General features: G+C 41.3%; 1 protein-coding gene across 4 annotated transcripts in view; it reads right to left on the bottom strand.

Annotated features, from left to right (window-relative positions):
• Positions 1-21,156, bottom strand: part of NFKBIZ (NFKB inhibitor zeta) — a 34,043-nt gene continuing 12,887 nt past the window's right edge. Inside the window, exons 1-13 of one of the 4 annotated variants that reach the window (XR_006207207.1) lie at positions 15,155-15,762; positions 12,686-12,825; positions 12,175-12,205; positions 11,953-12,056; positions 11,085-11,854; positions 10,301-10,406; positions 9,767-9,913; positions 9,516-9,579; positions 9,048-9,217; positions 8,082-8,192; positions 7,787-7,954; positions 5,550-5,697; positions 1-446 (exon numbers count right to left, since the gene is read on the bottom strand). Coding sequence is in view for 3 of the 4 variants with exons in the window: in XM_042955548.1 (XP_042811482.1) it covers positions 7,703-7,954; positions 8,082-8,192; positions 9,048-9,217; positions 9,516-9,579; positions 9,767-9,913; positions 10,301-10,406; positions 11,085-11,854; positions 11,953-12,056; positions 12,175-12,205; positions 12,686-12,825; positions 15,155-15,443 (2,184 nt within the window). In the remaining variant the exon portion in view is untranslated. Of the gene's footprint in view, positions 447-4,273; positions 5,698-7,112; positions 7,955-8,081; positions 8,193-9,047; positions 9,218-9,515; positions 9,580-9,766; positions 9,914-10,300; positions 10,407-11,084; positions 11,855-11,952; positions 12,057-12,174; positions 12,206-12,685; positions 12,826-15,154; positions 15,767-21,156 lie in introns of those variants that run through there. The other 3 variants (XM_042955549.1, XM_042955548.1, XM_042955550.1) reach the window with 3 other exon arrangements.

Here is a 21,156-nt window from a genome sequence, read left to right as displayed (position 1 = left end):
CCCAAACGTTATAATAATTTTTAAATTACAGATCAATAATTATTTTATCGTTTCTACTAAAGTTTATCAACGTTAAATGAGTCTCCTGCTCAATGCCAGGTATTACAGCTAATAAATGAAATGGAGATGATGTATCCTCCATTAAGTCAATTTTGTATAACAAATGCTCATAGATTCTGAAGACGAGACTACAGGATTGCTCAAAAAGAAGTATTACCTTAATCATTTTGTGAAAAGAATAATGATAGGAGAAAAGATTACAAAACCTCTTTCCCTGGTGTAGTAGGTTAAATGGTGGCTCCCAAGAAGACATGTCCACATCCTAACCCTCAGAACCTGTGAACATTACCTCATTTGGAAGAAGGGTCTTTGCACATGTAGTTAAGAATCTCAAGATGAAGTCATGCTGGATTATCCGGTGGGCCCTCAATCCAATGGCAAGTGTCCTTTAAGAGGCACACAGAAGGAGAAAGCCATGTGAGATGGAGGCCGAGACTGGAGCGATGCCACCACCAGCCCAGGAACGCCTGCCTGGAGCTGCCAGAACCTGAACCAGGCAAGGACAGATTCTCCCCTAGAACCTTTGGAGGAAGCATCGTCCTGCCAAAACCTTCATTTCAGAATTCTGGCCTCCACAACTGTGAGACAATAAATTTCTCTCGATTTCAACCACCGGGTTTGTGGTAATTTGTTACATAGTCTTAGGAAACTAATGCACCTGAGGATTAAAAACCAAAATGACCCTAGAAAAGTGTTTCCTGAAAGCAAAAAAAAAAAAAAAAAAAAAAGACAGGTTCAATGACTCCTGATCTTTCCTTCAAAGCTGGTTTCTATGACATGGGATCCAACATGCCTGGCTCGTAGCAGGCATTCATCAGTTTGCTACCTTATCCCCCCGGGTATTCCAGGAGCCCATTCTGTTACCACCATATGGCCACTGCCCAGCCACACGTACTCTCCAAAGTCAGCATTTCCTAAATAATTTAGACTAAAACTGTGCACTAAAATCATCTTCACATATACCTGCCAGGAGCCCTGAAAACCCTGGAAATTCTGACTCAGGAAGTCTGGGGTGGGGCCAAGGCACTTGCACATTTAATAAGCTTCACAAAAGATGCTGATATCCAACAAAGACCGAAACCTTGAAACTTGGGCATTCAGCAGCTGAAACCAGAGTTGGTATAAAGCTGAAGTATGAAAGTATTTCTGCACTAAAAACGTGTAAACTCCATGTGAATAATAAAATATTTATACATTGAAGTATAAACTATGCTGAGAAAATATAAATTAAAAAGAGAGCTATAGAGGCGCCTGGGTGGCTCCGTTGGTTAAGCGTCCAACTTTGGCTCAGGTCATGATCTCACAGCTTGGGAGTCCATGCCCCACGTCGGGCTCTGTGCTGACAGCTCAGAGCCTGGAGCCTGCTTCAGACTCTGTGTTTTGGTCTCTCTCTGTCCCTCCCCTGCTCACACTCTCTCTCTCTGTCTCTCAAAAAAAGTTAACATTAAAAAATAAATAAATAAAAAGAGAGCTGTAAAAGTAAACTCAATTTGAGAATTACTTCCTTGGACACCTGGGCGGGTCATCAGTTAAGCATCTGACTCTTGATCTCACCTCAGGTCTTGATCTCAGGGTCATGAGTTCAAGCCCTGCATTGGGCTCCATACTGGGTGTGGAGCCTACTTAACAACAACAAACAACAACAACAAAAAAAGAGGAAGTATTTATTTTCTCTCTACCACGTGTCAGATACTATGCTACTCATCACATCTGATGATAAATAAGATGGCCACTCCCCTCCTCTCAAGGGCAAATCCAGGGCACTACCAGAAAAAACAAAAACCCAGTAGTCTGGTCTCATCTGAAATCTCTAATCTGAAACCTCATATCCAGGCCTGATCTCAGAGGAACCATTGAGAACTTAGCCAGTGGATGAAGTTGATTTCTCCCTAAGGTCACATTCAATACAGAACTGATATTATCATAAAATGGATGTGGTACTGAGTTTAAGAAGTTGACATTTATTAAAGGTTAGAGGAGTTTGAGGAAATTCTTTCCTGATTAAGTAAAAACAATTAAATGTTACTGATTTGATTAACAAATAGATCTGTAAAATTTGGTCGTTTGAGGGGAATCCTTTGTGAAATACCAAAATTATGGTACTAGAGTTAGTCCTTTACATTTTCTTAAATTTTTAAAAATGTTTTATTATTTATTTTTGACAGAGAGAGAGGGACAGAGTGTGAGCAGGGGAGGAGCAGAGAGAGAGGGAGACACAGAACCTGAAGTGGGCTCCAGGCTCTGAGCTGTCAGCACAGAGCTGGAGGCAGGGCTTGAACTCCCAAGCTGTGAGATCATGACCTGAGCCGTAGTCGAATGCTTAAATAACTGAGCCACCCAGACGCCCCTAGAGTTAGTCCTTTACAAAAGGAACCACCTGATTTTAAAAAGAGTACAACTATGCCCATTTTCGTGAAATGGCATTTTCGTCTCATTGATGTCATTATTAGATTACACGGCTGAGTCAGGTTCCAAACTATAAGTCACTAGTTCATTATTACTTAATAATAGAACTCTGGCTTGAGGCATTACTTCTTCCCAGAATCAATGATCCCAACCAATATTTACATACATTCATTCACTCATTTAACCAATTCTTTTCATGAGCTCCTTCTATGTGCCAGGCACTGAGGTTGCAGCAGTGAGCATAAAGTCTTGGTTTCTGTGGGGCTCATTCTTCAAAACAACATCCCATCAAGAGCCACCCCACATACCTCTGCAGCAGAGGTATGTTATCAATCACAGCACCCTCTCCTGCCAAGCCCCTGGATGGCCTGAGGATGCTTCTCAACATGCCCTTCATGAGAATGCTTCCAGTAAGAGGTAGAACACAAGATGAAATTGGCCATCCAGATACTAACAAAACTACACTGAATCACTGGTGGTTTCCCCGAAATACAATTGCCTTGGTTCACATCATTTTCTGTTTCTGTCCCTTTTACCACCCCTCCTCCTCGTCATCTATGAACATCCAAATCAACTCTTGTGAAGGCACAGCTCAAATGCTCTAACTTGAAGTCTCCCTTGTTCTCCCCTTTGAGATATAAATTCTTCTGGATCAGTATTTCTCCCCCCTTTTTGTTACCTAACAAAGTGCATGCCTTGTCTGCCACATATACATCTTAAGAAATATCCTTTTTATGTCTCTGAATGCCTCATATTGATCATTATACAGCTTTGCACTTTGCACGTGCATGCACACAGACACGCAAGTCATATGCTTGCTAAGCACTGGTTCAATCAACTAATTATGAGAGAACTTGGGATTAAGAGAAGAGTTAAGCTCACTTGAAAAAAGCTCACTGTATATCTGTTTCACAGGGGTGTATCGGTTCTACTGTTCTAGTTATCAGGTTGCATTGCAATGCAATGAAAGAAGACAAATTATATTTGACCTACAGAAATATTTCACCTACAGACCTACATTTACAGAAATAAATGACCGACAGTAGATTCCTAACCTGAGCCATGGACTCTTAGCATCTGTAAAGTCCCTGATACTGTATGCAGAATTTGCATATATGTGCATAGGTGCATTTTTCCAGGGAAAGGATTCATAGCTTCTAGCAGATTCTCAAAAGAGGTTATAAGAGTAGAATAAGTGCAGAATAACTGACTGACACTGACAGATGTTGGTATGTTTGTTCTCACACGTCAAAATGGCATGTTGGGAATGAGAAGGACACTGTTTACTGATCTTCCCAGGCTGGTATCTCTCAGGATGATTCTGTTAATATCCAAACTGTTTTCCCTATGCTCACTGTTCCCAGAAAATAAAGTATGAAAACTAAAGTCACAAACATAAGAATTAGCTTTCTGGTACATAAATTTCTAAATGATCAACAGTAACTATTAAGGTTTCATGATATTTTCAGAACCCAATAAGCCTCTACAAACTTGGCAAACAATCTTTTTATGTTAAATCATATACACCTTTAGGAATCATGTTCTCAAAAAAAGCCAAATTAAAATATATTAATATTTAATTAATATAATATAATCATTAACATATTAATATTAAAACATTGATAAATATTACTGTTTTATAATATTTAATATAATATTTTATTGCTACTTTATAAATTTTATATTTTAATTAATATGTTAATAATTTAAAGTTATTTAGATTAGTAATTAATAGCAGTTTTTCAGCCTAGGGAAATATAAATAAGGGCCTAGAAAAAGAAAATACACATCCTTAAGATGAACGGTATTACTGAATTAATGTTTATTTAAATCCATGCATGAGTTTTTCCATGAGTTCATAATACAGCTGTATTTACAGATAGTAAATAACTATAACTAACTTTTGTCCACAAGACATACTGGGTCAAACAATGTGATCGATCCAAAGGTTATCTTTTTTAAAAGGATTTAGCTATGAAGATGATTAGTCAGTCAGTTGCTTGTGGGACTTCTCATTAAAAAAAAAAAAAAAAAAAAAAAAAAAAAAGGTTTTTAATGAATCAAATTTATTACAGTGAATTAGTGTGTGCAATCAAAGCCAAATACATTCCTTGGTGTATGCAAGAGTAAAAAGCAAAATAATATTAATAGAATCAAGGTTACTCAAATATAAGGCATTTTTTTCTGGATGGTAATGTAAAACATCATAGTGTATTAACATTATTTGACAATAGAAAACCAGTAAGACACGGTTCAGTGTTGACTTTTTGATGTTCCAATAAAGGTAACAAAATTCCAGCAAGTAAATTACAAAACCTAGAAAGTGAGCCATAAAGAGGTGTTCTCCTCAAGAGCATGCAATTCATTACAAATAATGTGTTTCATCTCAATGCAGGAGTAAAAGCATATTTACAATTCAAACAGAGCTCTGTCGGCCAGGAGGGGAACGACTCTCCATCTGCTTCATCTACAGAGATGGTAGACAGATGATGATGACACAGCTCTTTGGAACATGTATAATTTTTTTAAATAGTGACAATTCACTTGTTCTTTTCTACTCTGTTGATTTACACATTTCAAATGTGGCCATGTCAATGGCCAAATGTGTACAAATACTTCAAAAGACAAAAACAACAACTGTATACAACTTGCAAAGATCAAATTTTAACCATGGTACATTTCATCTAGTCCAGCACCTAGACACTTTCCAACACCAATAACGGCCATCAGGTACTGCGTTAGGCCAAATGAAGCCTCAACATGACAAACAGATTTATTTTTTCCCTTTCAAATGCTGTCCTTTTCCTTACAAAAACATTTACAATTGACCTACTTTTAAACTGGCAATAGCTACACGAGCAAGGCCTGATGCCACAAATCAAAGCCTTGTCCTACCCGAAAACGACTGTTAATTAAAGTCAATTTTACCACTCAAGATTAAATTCAGGTGTGTAGATCCCAGATACCTGGGTGTGAAATATTAAAATCTGCCGAAAGGAATTAGATATTTTTCTTCTTTTCCTTTAATATAACCCACTATATAATAGTGAACTAAATATGTTTGTTTCCTAGAAACAACTTACATTTGCCAATACAGGGCAAATGGTCTATGTACAGATACATTAGGACTGCCTAACTGACAGTGAGTGTTGCCGACGAGGCTCCACGTCAATGGAGCTAATATGGTGGAGCTTTCTGCTGAATGGACTTTCCCTTCAGGATACGTCGGATCTGGAAGAGAAATTAACAGGATTGGTGAGCTTTACTTTTTTATGGTCAAAGTACCGTATTTCCTTCAGAGTTTCACTCTTTTTTCACATCCTCTAAACCGTTCACGTCAACTTGTAAGTAAACATATGAAGAAATATGAAACAATACATGTCGAGACTTTAAGGTGACTTTAAAAATACCACTATAACTCCTTTCAAGACTTATCACAGATCTATAATGATCTTTGAGTGCAAGAGAGTAAAGCATCTCCATTAAAAACTACCTAATGTTGAGGGGCGCCTGGGTGGCTCAGTCAGTTAAGCATCCGACTTCAACTCAGGTCGTGATCTCATGGCTCGTGGGTTCGAGCCCTGTGTTGGGCTTTGTGCTGACAGCTCAGAGCCTGGAGCCTGGAGCCTGCTTCAGATTCTGTCTCCATTTCTCTGGCCACCCCCCCTCCCACCCATTAGCACGCTCACTCTCTCTCGCTCTCTCTCTCTCAAATATAAGTAAATATTAAAAAAAAAACTACTTAAAGTTGAAAATCTCCAACAGCTTAAATAAGACCTATATAATCCTTTCCTAGTCTCTAATACTGCTATTTGTGAGAACATTTAATACAAGGCAGTAACGATGGTATATTACAGTATCTCACCTATTTTGAAACCAGCTTGAACTAACAAGAACACAGAACCCACTTCATACACACACAAGTCAATCTTCAAATACCCTTCAAATGAGAATAGCTGCCATGGTATCCAATTAAAGCATCTGTGCATAATGTACGCCTGGTGATTAAATTTACACACCAGTCTGACAAACATCGCTGTATGACTGCATACCACATATAGTGAAGTAGAGGCAAACACTGGGCTTTAAGCCTCTGCCATTTACTAGTAAATGAGGATTCCTGTCTGTGGGATCTCTGAGTCCCCATTTTCTCAGCTGAACCTTTACACTGCAAAGTTTTTGTAACTATGAAGTGGTATAACATACATGAAAACTCTTCACAAGTTATTAAGAAATTCACTTTAAGTTATCAAGAGCTCTACAAATAGCATTTGTAGATGCTGTAACATTGCATAGCATTTGTAGTCCTGTAACATTATGGTCATAATGAGGGCTATGAATCAAAGAAAAGGCTAAATTGCATTCCATATGTTTTATTTTGTGATTATCAAAGTTTGTAATGACCTGCCCATAGCCATAGTTACCCTCATTTACCCCAGGGGAAGATTTCCATCAAAAATATCTTAAGTTCTAGGGCACATGGGTGGCTCAGTTGGTTAAATGTTCGACTCTTGATTTCGGCTCAGGTCATGATCTCACGCACAGTGAGATGGGGCCCTGCATCGGGCTCTGCACTGACAATTTGGAGCCTGTTTGGGACTCTCTCTCCAGCCCCCCCATGCCCCTCCCCCACTCGCTCTTGCTCTCAAAACAAATAAACTTTAAAATATATATATATATATGTATCTTAAGTTCTGAAAAGATTCAGTTCTTGTTATCAAGAGAAGTTGAGTCATGGGAAACTCTTCAATCTCCAAAGATAAATGTATCACTGTAGAAATAAAGCATAACTGTGTTTAAAGTATTTCTAGATTCTGAATTACATAAACAACCTTCCATTTCCTATTTAGTATTAGTTAGTAGATAGAAATAACTGTAATGGCTAATGTTTACTGACCACTCACTATGTCCCTGGGCTATTCTGAACACTCTACAGGGACTGACTCATTTCATACCCACAATCTGAAGACCCATCACTCACCAAAACTAAGACTCTCTTTCCTCGATGTCTGCAGGAGCCCTGGCACCTCCTCTTTCATCAGCTTCCAAAACCTCAAACCATTCTGACTGACTCTACACCTAACTTTGTGTTACAGAAGAGAAGACAATCTGACTTTTGACCATTTTGAGGCCATGGATAACCCCCAAATTTCTTCCTCTTCCCTTAGAAACAAAGCAATGGACTCCAAAGTTGCTACCAAAGGCACTGGGAGACGCAGACACTGACAGAGCCTGCCTAAAGAGCACCAGCTCGCCTCTGCCCAGCACAACCACATCTTCCTTTATGTTTCAGACTAAGTGCCCCTTCTGTAGCTCCCACCTGTTCCCCCACAGGGCCATCAGGAACCAAATGCACTGGCTGTTCATTCTCCAAGTTCCGAGTACTTGGGTCTGCTCCCTTCCTCATCAACAGGCGGACTGCATCCAACTGTGTCACCCGATACTGAAGGCTGGCAGCAACATGGAGGGCAGTGTTTCCATTGTAAGCCTAAAGACAAAGAGATCAAATGACACCTATCAGAAAGGGAGGTTTTCATGAAAGCTGCTCAACAGCCTGAAGAAGATGCAAAGGTCATTCCATGTCTAGTGCAGTTACTGAGGCTTTCTAGAAGTACCTTTGCATTCACAAAAGACAGGCAACTGGGCAGCTCCAGAAAAAGGCGAATGAGTTCCAGGTTTGCTTCTTCAGCTGCCAAATGCAAGGCTGTGCGACCACTTTTACGATCCTTAACAAAGACAAGAGGGGAAAGAAAATGAACATCCAGACACCGCTTTTACATATGCTTTTCACCCAGGCTCACAAATGTCTGACTCACCCTTAGTGATTCACTGTGAATGCTGTCTTCTCCGCAAAGCCTACCTTCATCCCAGGGTAAATGAAATCTTATTCCTCCTAAATTCCCCCATCAGTGTGCCTATATGCCTCTGATCACAGTCTGCTCTTACATACATGGTGGCCATAAAATATAGAAACACAGACGATGCTATTTTACCATGTGCTGTAATACAATACAATAAAACATTTACTATGTATCCCTTGTGTTTCCAGACTCGGTGGCCACCCTGTGTAGACTTATTAGCTGCAGTTCTCACCTCTTCCACTTCCCAAGGTATTAAGTATTTTTCCCCCAGAGCTCCCAACTCAGTGCCTTATACATAGGAGATACTCAGCAAATAAGCCTCAAATTTAAAGAGAACAAAATATTTTCCAGTTTAAAAAACAGAAGATTAAGTCCAGGTCCTACAACAATAAAGCAACCCTTACAAAAGCGCATCACCCTTATTATATGAAAATGGAAGCCAAAATGACAATACCAATTTCAAGCATTTTCTTTTCCTTTTAAACAAAGACTAATTTATTTCACAGCTCAGTGGTCTTTTGAATGATAATCTACAGATTAAAAGCAAATCGAAAAAGCTGATGATTTTAAAACCTAAGCTTCTTAACTATCCATATGCATTGCTATTCACCCCATTAATTGAAAAACGGGAAAAAGTTTTAATTTATACTTCGGAAATAAGGTCTTTTGCTCTAACCACTTTTCTTCCCTATTCCATCTCCAAACTCTAATGAGATTTACCTTTGCTTCCACTGCTGCTCCCATTTGAATCAGACATTTAATGGTGTCAACCAGACTCTTATTCTTCAGCAAAAGCTCCTGAACTTCAGGTGAATGGGGCTGTTGATTTCTCTGCAGTTCATGCACCACCGCATTGTGGGCCACGACCGCACAGTGTAAAGGAGTCAGGCCTAGAAAGTATAATAAAGCAGTGGTCAAGCATCCATCAAGTATTTCAGTTCTTCTACAATTACAGACCTGGACAATTACAGTTAGGACAGCCTCCAACATGAGCTAGAAGTAGGCTCCCCAAGAACTAGTAAGGCAATCTGAAGATTCCCTCCACTGGGTCTTGGTGCTAATTTTATCTATAGAATATTTTAGCTTTAATCACCTCCCTTCCTTCTTGGAATAAAACTTAACACCCCTGGAACTGGCAAGTCCCACTCTCTACATGGCTTTTCGTCCAATAACATTTCTGTCGCTTACCATCATAGTTAGTTGCCTCAAGATCCAAAAACTGATTGCTCTTCACTGCTCCCTTCTGAATTGCCTGCCAAATTTAAAGACAGACACATGTGAGCAAAAGACAAGTTACACAAATACTTATCCTATTAGTAACCCCAAGGAATGAGTAGGTCAACTAAAAATATACATTCTCGCAACAGGCAACCTACATCTAACTTCTACTATCCAAGCCCTACCTCTGTGGCCCTGTGATAGCAGAAGCAGCCTCCTACCTGAAGCACCTGAGAGTGACCTTTCTCAGCACAGACATGCAGAGGGGTTCTTCCCCAGCAGTCGGTTGTGTTCACCTGGGCCCCAAGGTTCACCAGATCCTGCACAATGAGATGCTGATTGGCAGCCACTGCCACCTGAAAGGCGCTCTGTGGACATTCAGAGGGAAAAAAGATCTTTTAAAAATACATAACACTGTCCTGACAAGGAATACGAACATAAACTAAGACTGAGGGGAAAACCCCACATAGAGAAAATAAATCTTATTAAGAAGCAATAAAATACTGTAACACAAGGAAACTAGAATAAGCTTAGGGCGTGCCTTTATTACACCCAGTTAATCTTTGGTCAAATAACTACAAAGTTAACGTTAATAACTTGAAGGTTGACGGTGGCAGAGTCAACATCTCAAAGTTAATATTAACTGAACTCTCTTGGTCTGCAGCTCTAGATGATGGACACATAAATATGAGACTGGCTATTGTTCTCTTCACCATGACCACATCTCTGCCATCTCACTCTGTCAAGATCCTCACCTGTCCATTGTGCTCTTTGATATCCAACATATGAAGCGCATTCATCTTTCTTGCGAGGACATAGGAAAGTGCCCTTCTCCCTTGGGCGACGGCAATATGGAGGAACCTGGGAAACACGAGAGGAAAAGAGAATTACTTCTGACTTCACTAAGTTCATCCTTGAAAAAATAAATAAATAAATAAAAATTCCTCCTTTAGCCCCCTTCTTGACATGTTGGTGCACTCAAATGACACACCGTAGAGTATAATTTGTCTTTTCTGCTAGGTTGATAATACATCTGAGGTGCAAAAGGATGTGTTAAGCTACCAGAAATAGTTAGAATGCCAAGCACCATGCTGATCACTTTAAATTGATTATCTTTAATATTCCCACAAACCCTATGAGGGAGGTCTTTTCATTTTACATGTCAAGAAACTCAGGCACAGAGAGGTTAAATAAGTTGCCCACGGCCACAAAGATGTCATGACAGATTACGATTCATTCTACAAGTCAACTCACAATTGATCATTAGCAACTAATCATGACCTGTTTTTGCTCCATAGACACAATCTATCCTGGGCTTTCAAAACTTATTATTCAAAGAAGACACATAAACAAGTAATCTATTCAGCCAGAAAGCTTAAAATATTAGCTGTCACTGAACAGCAGTTTCTACCTACTCTAGTCATCCCAATTAGCCACTTACTAGGGTCTGGCTTGGTGTGCCCTAGAGAAATTCTGTGCCCACTACTTCTAACACGTATGGTTTACCAAATTAGGTACATGAGAGAAAAGGATACTCACGTGTCACCATCTGCATCCTTTGAAAGAAACTGATCTTGAGAGATATTTGCCAATTTGCTTTCTTCCTGTTCTACTTGCCACTGGAAAAATGACTTCCCTAACTGTGTGGTGTTCATTGGGTTTCCGATGATGTTTGGGAATGGCAGTGAAGTGCCTAAAGGAGTAGAGCCTGCGTCATGCCCCATCATGGCCTCACAGGCGCCATGTGGCATCATGTTGAAGTTCTGCAGGTGTGCGTCATTCTGTTGCTGAACACTGGGGGAATTCTGAATGGGAACAGCAATATTCTCAGATTCCTGACTACTCAGAAGAGATGCAAAACTTTGATCTGGGCAGAACTGTGGTTCTTGACCATCAAAGAGGTTTGGTTCATAATTGGGGGACTGGGACGTTCTGGAATAAGGACTGTATTCCAGAGTTGGGTTGTGGGTGTAGTGCTGTGGCTGCAAGTTCTGGCTCTGTGGAGAATACTGGTACAGGGACGTCTGATCCACCATGTGTGGGGAGCTGCTGACTTGGAACGGTTGGTGTTTCTGAGGTGGCGAGAAGACCTGCCCTCTGTGGAAGTCCTGACACTGTTCTTGGGGAGAGCCCTGAGGGACCACCACAGGGCTCATCCAACTAACTTGGACGGTATTCAGGGAAACCGGGCTGCATTCATTCTTAATGTTGATTATGTTCTGAAGCAGATCAGCACTGCTGTCCTGTTTGGATTCACTGTGATGAGCATCTTCCATGCTCTCTGCGGGTGTTGGTGTTTGAGGTGGTGTCTGGAAAAGAAGAAAAAGTTAAGTTGCAGACTCTCTTTCAAAATTATGCCAGGAAAAATTTTCAAAGGGTATTCAGAGGAAAATAGTGAGATATTTACCAAAAACTGGGTATGTAATAAAGCTGGCCTTTTGCAAACTGGTCCATCAGACAATGAATCAGGTCCTTTCCTTTTTCCACTATATGATACTGTGTTCTTCAATTCTATACCCAAGAAAGGAATATGGAATCTGTGATCACTTTATTTTCTAAGTTTTACCCATAATCACACTACATTATTTTACTCTAAAGCCCCCATATTACGAATAGAAGAAACTCTTACCTGTGAATTGCTCTCTGTTCACACTTTGGGTCTATAAAGAAAAAGAATTTCTAATTTACTGCATATCAAATGGTTTCCTGCTTAATAAACATCAATAAGCAGACTTAACTTTACCACTCTTTACAGCTCACCATAAATCTGACAGTTATCCTAGCAAAATTTATTTTCTATCTTAATTTTCTTTCCCCATTTTCCCTTTCACCTTAGTTCAACTGAAGTCAAGACAAAATTAATAAGCCCATTAGAGTTTTCCCCTTCTAGTCAAACTTTTCCATTTCAGTTGATTCTTTGCCCCCAAGTTGCCTTCATTTATTCATTCATTAAATTTCTCTTGTGTGCCCAGTACCGGCCTAAGTGACAGGAATACAGCAGACAGAGACCAATGCACCCTCTATCCTATGACTCTGGTGTGGTCTACAAAAGAGCTACTGGACCCAGGTCAGAAGAGAATAATAACTACCCTGACAGAATAACCTCCCTTCCTCAACCCAAAACAAAAAAGAGGTACCACCTTAAAATCATCCACAGCTTGGCCAGAAGCCTTCTGTTTATGACTTCGGATATGCAACAGGAGTTCCTTCACTGAGTTCTTCACACGAACACCTTGAAAGGGTCCTCTCTGCTGCCTTCCAACCCCCATATGGGGCTCAACTGTTCAAAAGAAAACAAAACATATGCCAATTAAATCTGTTTACAGACACAAATCTTGACAATCTCAAAAGCATAGCCGTCTAATGTATGAAGTCCCCAACAAACAGATTGCAAAGCCTCTCCAACTCACTCTGGTCAATGGCCTTGCATGTCAGTCCCCAGCCCTACCTAAGCGTTCTTCATTTCCTAATACCTTTCTCCCCCAGGCACCCTACGAAAATAAAGCTCAAAGAACTGTAGTTTCAGGGGCCCCTGGAGCCAACAGATAAACCCAAATTAAGCTTCTTCGTCTTTCAGCCCCATCCACCCAAGAGACACAATCACAGATTTTGCCACCCTCTCATAAATCTGTAATTATTCTTAACTTTTGAAAAACCATGGGGGAGCGAGGATAAATGATGGATTTTCAGCTTTTTCAAAACAAAGACTTTATATCCACACATAAATTTAAAAAGTCTAATAATTCCACTCACCTAAGAAAGCACAAAACAAACTTCCTCCAAAGATCTCAATGTGCCAAGGTCTAACAATTAACAATGTCTCAGAGGGGGGATGGGCCAAATGGGTAAGGGGCATTAAGGAATCTACTCCTGAAATCACTGTTGCACTATATGCTAACTAATTTGGATGTAAATTTAAAAACATAAAATTTAAAAAATAAACATAAGAAAATAAAAAAATTAAAAAAACAACGTCTTAGGTTTCTTAGGCTTTCCATATTTAAATTTTAAGATATACTTTAAAATGTAGTCTATGAGTACAGCATTCCACTTCTGACCACTACTATGTCATAATCTCTTGGGATGAGTTGAACACAAAACATGGAAGAAGTCAGGAAATGAATAATTGAGCCACTCAGTTGAGTAGGAAACAGTTAGAAGATGGGACAAGAAACCATGCCTAATTTGAATAGACATAGACCTATCAAACATATGAGAGGAAACCCACTCAATGGTAGGGCAAATTAAAGAATGAGTGGATTTTATGTTTAAGTTTAGGAAAACCTTGTCAGCATCTAACAGCATTTCTCTGGAATGACAGTAGTTAATAATTCAACGTCACAGGGAGAAAAATTCAGTTTCAGAAATCCCCTATGTCTATGTGGTAAACCAAGGAACGAACAAAACAGTTTCAGAGAAATGAAGGCCAAATGTGAGAGAAAAGGCTTGAATACACGCACATGCACACACACACACACACACACACACACACACACACTTTGCATCTGCTAAAACATACATACGTTTAAAATACAGAGAGCACCTTATGAAATCAAGTGGCTTAAATTACTTTTTAAGTGAAAATGAAAACTCACTTTTTATAATAAAAGACGACCAAAACAGAAGTGGCTAGCAGTAGGGAACACACCTGAACAAGAATGTTCTTTAAAATCATGCTGATTAGACTTTATAACACTCGAGATTATCTAGACTTTCTTTAGTCTGCCCACAGTGCCATCCTGTTTCCCCCCAAGTTATGCAACTTGGCTCTTTAAGAAAAGAAACTAACCAATTCACAGCAGAAGGAAACATTATCCCCATGCCGGCTAGGTTTAGCTTAACCATTCTAAAGCACACAGAAAAACAAGACCGCAGAAATTCAGGGTAGACTTCCGAAACTCGAAAACATCACACACTAAAGTCATAATGTGAGCTGGTTTTTAGTCCAGTTTCACCTCACATCTTGTTAATATGTTTCCTTTCTTAAATATAAAATCCTTTTTACTTAAAATTTCCACAAATACTTAGGAAAAAATAAGTCGACCATAAACACAGCACTCAAACCTCATTGGGAACCCCAAGTTATACCTACATCAGATCCAAAAACTCGCCACCAGTATGTGAATTTACAGTTTAGTAAAGCTTGAGGAAGAAGAAGAAGAAGAAGAAGAAGAAGGAGGAGGAGGAGGAGGAGGAGGAGGAGGAGAGGAGGAGGAGGAAGAGGAAGGAGAAGGAGAAGAAAAGAAAAAAGAAGAGTGAGAGAAAAATCTAAAGTGATTCATCGCCACCCTCAGAAGTCAGAGCTCTGCTCTCAGAGGCGCTGTGAGCTACCAGGCCAGCGGGATGTGACGCCCGGATTTTACAGACAGTCAAAGGGCATTGGAGTTCTACCAACTGCCCTGGCACAGAGCAAGTCTTCCAGTAATCGCCTAACATATGATGACAGTGTGGTTATATACTGCCGCTAAGGGAGGCACAGAGGCCACCTAACTCCCGGTCCAGGTACTTCGCACCTCGGCAGTTCGGACCCTCCCCTCCCAGCGTGTGGGCCGCCCGGAGACCGGGGTGCTGGGGGCGCTGAGGCCGCGCCCGCCGGGGCGGGTAGGTACCTTGCAGCCGCTCGGCGCGCGCGCCACCTCTCGGCCGGGACTCCACGGCCCCGCAGGAGGACACGGACGAGGCGGAGGAGAAGTCGGAGGAGTCCGAGCCGGGCGAGCCGGGCGCCGAGGGCCCCGACGACGAGCAGATGGCGTCGCAGGCGCCCGGGGCCGCGGCCGGGGGCGATGCGCCGTAGAAGTAGGCCAGGTTCAGCGGGCTGGTCATGAGGCCACCGTCGCCGGCCGCGTCCAGCAACCCCTCTCCGCCGCGGCTGTCGTCCAGCAGCTTGTCCACGATCATGCTCCCGGGCTGGGCGCTCGGGGACCCCAGACTCCTGCGCCACCCGCTCGCTGCGCACGACTGCCTCCCCGGCTGTGGCTCTGACGGGCTCGGGAACCTGCCGGCAGGGGGATGGCGCGGGCACGGGCGCGGCCCGGGACTGCCCGGCTATTTAACCGGCCTCCAGGAGCTGGAGGGGGAGGATCGCAGCCTCGCCTGCCTCCCCCGAGCCCGGCCGGGCCATTGGCGGCGTCGGGGCCGCCTCCCAGCCCCTCCTCCGGATGCGCCCCGTTTCCAGTAAAATGTACAGGATGAAGCAATGTGCCCTCCGCCCTCGCCCCGCCCGCCCGGCTCCGCCTCGACTGACCGGCTGTTTTCTCCCCCTTCACCTGGAAACCCCGAGCGAGCGCGGTCTCCCACCTCCCGCCTCCCGGACCGGGACCCCGGCCCCAGCCGCCGGCCGAGAGAAGCCGGGCCGGGCCGGGCCGGGCGCCGGGGAAGAAGGCGCGCGGCGTGGGGGCCCTGGGCCTGCAGAGGGAGCGGTGGAGGCGGGAAGGCAGCGGCGGGAACAGGTCGGCCCGGTTCCCGGGGAGGAGGAAATCCTGGAAGCTGCACGTTCCGCACTCCTCCGCCCGCCCTGGCGCGGCGAGCTTCCCGCCAGCTCCATTTAAGGCGTCTCTGGAAGATTCCTAAAGGCCTGGCTCCTCCAGTGCCTCAGAGCAGCTTTGGTCCTCGGAACTTAACGTTTGCCAAAGTGTTTACCTTTGGCACCCACTGAGATAGATGTTGAAGCCATTTTTCTGTCCTCAAATTATAATCTGGACTACTACTTTTTTTTTTTTTTTTTGGCACAGCCCAGTAATAAAAAACAGTGCCTTATACCCCTGTCTGGTTCAGAACTTCGCAAAATGACGAATGTACATACATGTATACGTTTATATTCATGTATATATAATTTTTTTCTTTCTGCATAATTTTACATTTTATCTGATAAACAGGAATTTTGCTGTTTCTTAGCTTAAGTACTATTTATTTTTAGTGTTCATTTATTTTTGAGAGAGAGAGACAGACAGACTTGGGGCGGGGGGGGGAGGAGGGCGTAGCGGAGAGCTAGGGAGACACAGAATCCGAAGCAGGCTCCAGGCTCTGAGCTGTCAGCATAGAGCACGTTGCGGGCCTCGAACTCACGGACTGCGAGATCATGACCCCAGCCAAAATCGGACACTTAACTGACTGAGCCACCCAGGCGCCCTAAGTACTTTAAAAAAAAAAAAAAAAAAATGGATTTACACAATTTTTATTGAAGTCCTAGGAGTTTGCAGGAAAAAAAAAGATGAATGATTATGTCCCTTCTTTCAAGTACATTGTAATCTTATAGAAATGATAAGGTAGGCACACACGTGCTATATTAAAAGAAACCAATTATGATTAAACATCATGATGGATACAAAGTTCAATGAGTGTCCTAAAAAGAAAGACAAAACATGGTGGAGGAAAAAAAAGGTCATGAGGAAAATCTTTGCAAAGGAGAGGGCATTTGAGACAGGCCCTGAAGGATGGGTGGGATTTCAACCAAAATGATTTATAGGAAGATCGAACAGCATGACCAAAAAAAATGAGGAAGAGTCAGATAAAAGCCTACAGTCCCTTTTTAAGGTAGTCAAAGCAAAGGTGATAACATAAATGTAACAGGTAACTTGGTGCCTTTGGGTGGAGCACCTCCAGTGGCCGCTGAGACGCTGAGTCTTTAATAAACACTGAATGAACATGGAAGAATCTGGGCAGGCAAAATTAACCCAGAAGCAGCCTAGATGCGGTAAGACTGAGGGGCCCAGAGGCCCTTAGGAACTACTGCATCCAGGACTGAACTGAGCTGACCCTGGTTCAGAGGCAATGAGGAAGAGGAAAGTAAATAGAAAGAAAGGGCTGGGCAGCACTGTTCAGACAGAATGCACAGGTCCGGACCAGCTAGATACGGGCAGCAGTGAAGGGGTCCCCAGTCAGGATGTGGTTTGGGGCCAGATGACCAGGTGAACAGGGATGCCAGCTTCAGATCACAAGCAAATCAGCAGAAGCAAAGTTAGAGTTCCAGGAGGGAAGAGGGATGCAATGAGCTTGAATTGTTACTCAGTATTAATAGGTGTTAGAAGACCCTGATGGGAGTTTCAAAGTAAATAGTCACTTGTTTCTCACAAGTGTTGTATTGTCCCCAAAACTTGCTGCCTTTCCCTTCTCCCAGTCTTTGGTTTTGGTAACTTCTAAAAAAAAATAAAAATAAAAAGGAAACAATTCTTTTGTATCTGCAGGGAATAAAAGACTCCAGTAAATGCAGTCCTCCAGAAACCAAATCACTTAAAGGATGCTCCAAATAAGATGTTAGGCTTTCTCAATAAAATCTATTTGGATTTTTTTTTCACCCTACTAACATATTTTATGTATAATAAAGGCCTTAAATATCCATTCAAACAAATTCATGCACAATTTTTTTTTTTTTTACAAAACTAATTCTCCCCTAAAATTATTTCTGGTTTCACTTGGTATATAAAAATCTAAGCTCAAAATCATAGCCTCTGGAGAACTCATAAATAAATATAATCAGTGAAAGACTAATGTTTCAGAATAAACATTCAAAGTTTTCTATAAAATGTCAAAGCAAGCATACTGTCTGAGAAGACCACAAGCCCCAGTGCCCAATGCCCTCCCACACAGAGTCAAGAATGGTAGTTTGTTAATGTTACTACAAAAAGAAAATTTGAATATACTTTGCTTCATTTACATGTTGAAATATAAACTCAATTTGGTCTATCAGTTTGGTTGAATGATGTGACACTACCATTGTTCTAACCAAATGTGATAGAACGTTAACTCTCTGAGAGAGAGCTACCATGTTATGAGGACTCTCTGGAAAAGTCCACTGAGGCCAACAGCCAGCACCAACTGGCCAGCTATATGAGGGAGCCTCCACAACATATCAGGCCTTCAGATGACTGCGCTGACCAACATCTTGACTGTGGTCTTAGGAGCAGCCCTAAACTAGAACTCCCCCAAAGGCACTCCCAGATTCCTGACAACAGAAACTATATTCAAAAAATGAAGCCTTGAGAATTTGCCCAAGGTCACACCGCTCATCATTGGTGAAGAGATTAAAATCTTCATCTGTTTGACTCTAGACCCTGATCTCCCACTCTCTCTCTCTCTGCCCCTCCCCCACTCTCTCTCTCTCAAAAATAAACATTAAAAAAAATAACAATAATGAAAAATTTTTTAAAAAATAAAATGAAAAAATAAAATAAAAAGGGATATCACAAGACACATTTCCTCAAGGTTCAGATACTCTAACATCTAAAGTTACAAAAAAAAAAAAAAAAAGATGAAAATGACAGAGAGACCCCTGGCTCATGGAAAGAGAAATCTCTAAAGCAACTGGAAGGAACTATAAATAAGAAATAAAAATATGGGGGACCTGGATGGTTCAGTCAGTTAAGCATCCAACTTTGGCTCAGGTCATGATCTCACAATTCATGAGTTCAGGGTCTGAGCTGACAGGTCAGAGCCTGGAGCCTGCTTCAGATTCTGGGTGTTCCTCTCTCTGCCCCTCCCCAGCTTGCTCTCTCTCTTTCTCTCTCTCTTTCAAAAATAAATAATAAAACATTTTTTAAAAATGATTAAAAGAAATAAAAATATGATGTTTTCCTTGGCTTTATAAATGTTAACTATTCACCTTATTGTATCTTATACGATAGAACATTTCTTAATAGTATTATGGTGCCGGTTAAGTTGTAACACCATATTGAGGTCAATCATTCAAAGTTTTAAAAAAGGTATTCAGTTTTTTAATGTAGATGTAATGAACTTGTCAAATGCCAAAAATCATTTGGTGCAACTTTTCAAACTGGAGATGAAAAAGTCAGTGAAGTATCTTAGTACAATAATTTATACTGCCTTCACTGAAGAAGTGAACATCATAGGTGAGAAATGAATAAAGTCTGGGAGAATTTGTTTTGCTAAATGTCTTCTAGATGAAAAAACAGCAAAAGAAACCATGGCCCTGTACTTCCCAGTGATATTGCAACTCATCAAATTAAGATTCAGCTGCAAACATGAAAGCTGATCTTGCCTGCAATACTGCATTTTTGCCTTAGCAATGGATAGATCTATGGACTGTCTGGACTTGCTATTTTGGTTGCATTCATCAGGTATTAGCACTGGCTAATCACCAAAGATCTTTTATAGGAATGCTTGAAAATAAGCATAAGAGGGGCTGAAACATTCAAAGTGTACAATAATCTTTTTGAATCACATCATTTATCCTGGAACAATTGTATTGACATTCGCACTGATGGTACAAAAGCAGTCGTGGGTAAACTGCTGATGCCTTACAACAAATCAAGGCAGCAGCAACAGAATGAAATAGTGGTCATTGTATTCATCACCACCACCCACTCGCAGATTAAAAAAAAAAAAAAATTTCACTTAAGAAAATCCTAGATGAAACAGCAACAATTAATAATTTTATTAAATACTGACCCTTGAAATATACATAGTTTTAATATTCTATAATGATTATCTGGAAAAGCACTTGGCCCATTCGATTGAATGAATTGAACAATGATACATTGGCTTTTGTTCTACTTCAATCCCATTTGAGTTGTGAGTTCAACTAGTCACTGTTTTTATTGGAACAATAATTTTACTTGACTGACAAACTGGTTATTCTGACTTGGATATATGTCAGATTTTTTTTTTTTTTTTTTTTTTTTTAATGGACAAAGTAACGCTGTCATGTCCAGGAGCTTGCTTAAGATTCTCTCTCCCTTTGCCTCTCTCTCCCACTCATGCTCGGTCTCTCTCTCTCTCTCTCTCTCTCTCTCTTTCAAAAAATAAATAAATAAAATGTAACTACTTAAAAACGTGCCATTCAATTAAATATTTATTAAGTAACAGGTGGTTGGCTATTACAAGGAACACATGTCCTGGGAGCTTATGTAAAGGAGGCAGACTCATAAATGGGTAATTTATGGAAATTTTGATGGAAGTCTGTGTGGGGACCCAGAAAAAGGGCCCTTAAGCCAGACTGTGGGTGAGAGTGAGGGTGGGGAGGAGGAAGGTCAGGGAAGGCCCCAGGAGTGGTAGATATTAATCTGAAAATTGGGGAAGATGAGCATGAATTGGCCAGGTAAGGACAGGGAGCAGAGAAGTGCAGTGTCAGAGCTGTGACAAACCATTCGATTTGGTATTACTGCAGCTAATGAGGAAGATGAGGCTTGTGAGGAAGGCAGGGCTGGGACACTTGCCATTCTAAGAGACTGAACATGATGCTAAAGATCCTTCCTTTATCCTTCTTTAGATCCATTCTAAGAAATTGAACCTGATCCTAGTGATCCTACTTAGGGATCCTTCAATGGCTCCCTAAATAGGGTAGAGGAATTCTTAGATTTGGTCATAGATGTGGCATGCTCATGGCAGTCTTAGATTTTTGTCTTAAATATCTGCTTTTATAGGGCACCTGGGTGCCTCAGTTAAGTGTCCAGTTTTGGCTCAGGTCATGATCTTGCAGTTTGTGACTTTGAGCCCTGCATCCGGCTCTGTTCTGACGGCTCAGAGCCTGGAGCCTGCTTCAGATTCTCTGCTCCTCCCCTGCTCGCACTCTGTCTCTCTGTCTCAAAAATAAATAAAACTTAAAAAAAAAAAATTTAAATATCTGCTTTTTTTAAAGTTTTATTTGTTTTTGAGA

This window comes from Panthera leo, chromosome C2, assembly GCF_018350215.1.
Source record: "Panthera leo isolate Ple1 chromosome C2, P.leo_Ple1_pat1.1, whole genome shotgun sequence".
Taxonomy (NCBI): Eukaryota; Metazoa; Chordata; class Mammalia; order Carnivora; family Felidae; genus Panthera; species Panthera leo.
This window is presented reverse-complemented; position numbering and strand designations above follow the sequence as displayed.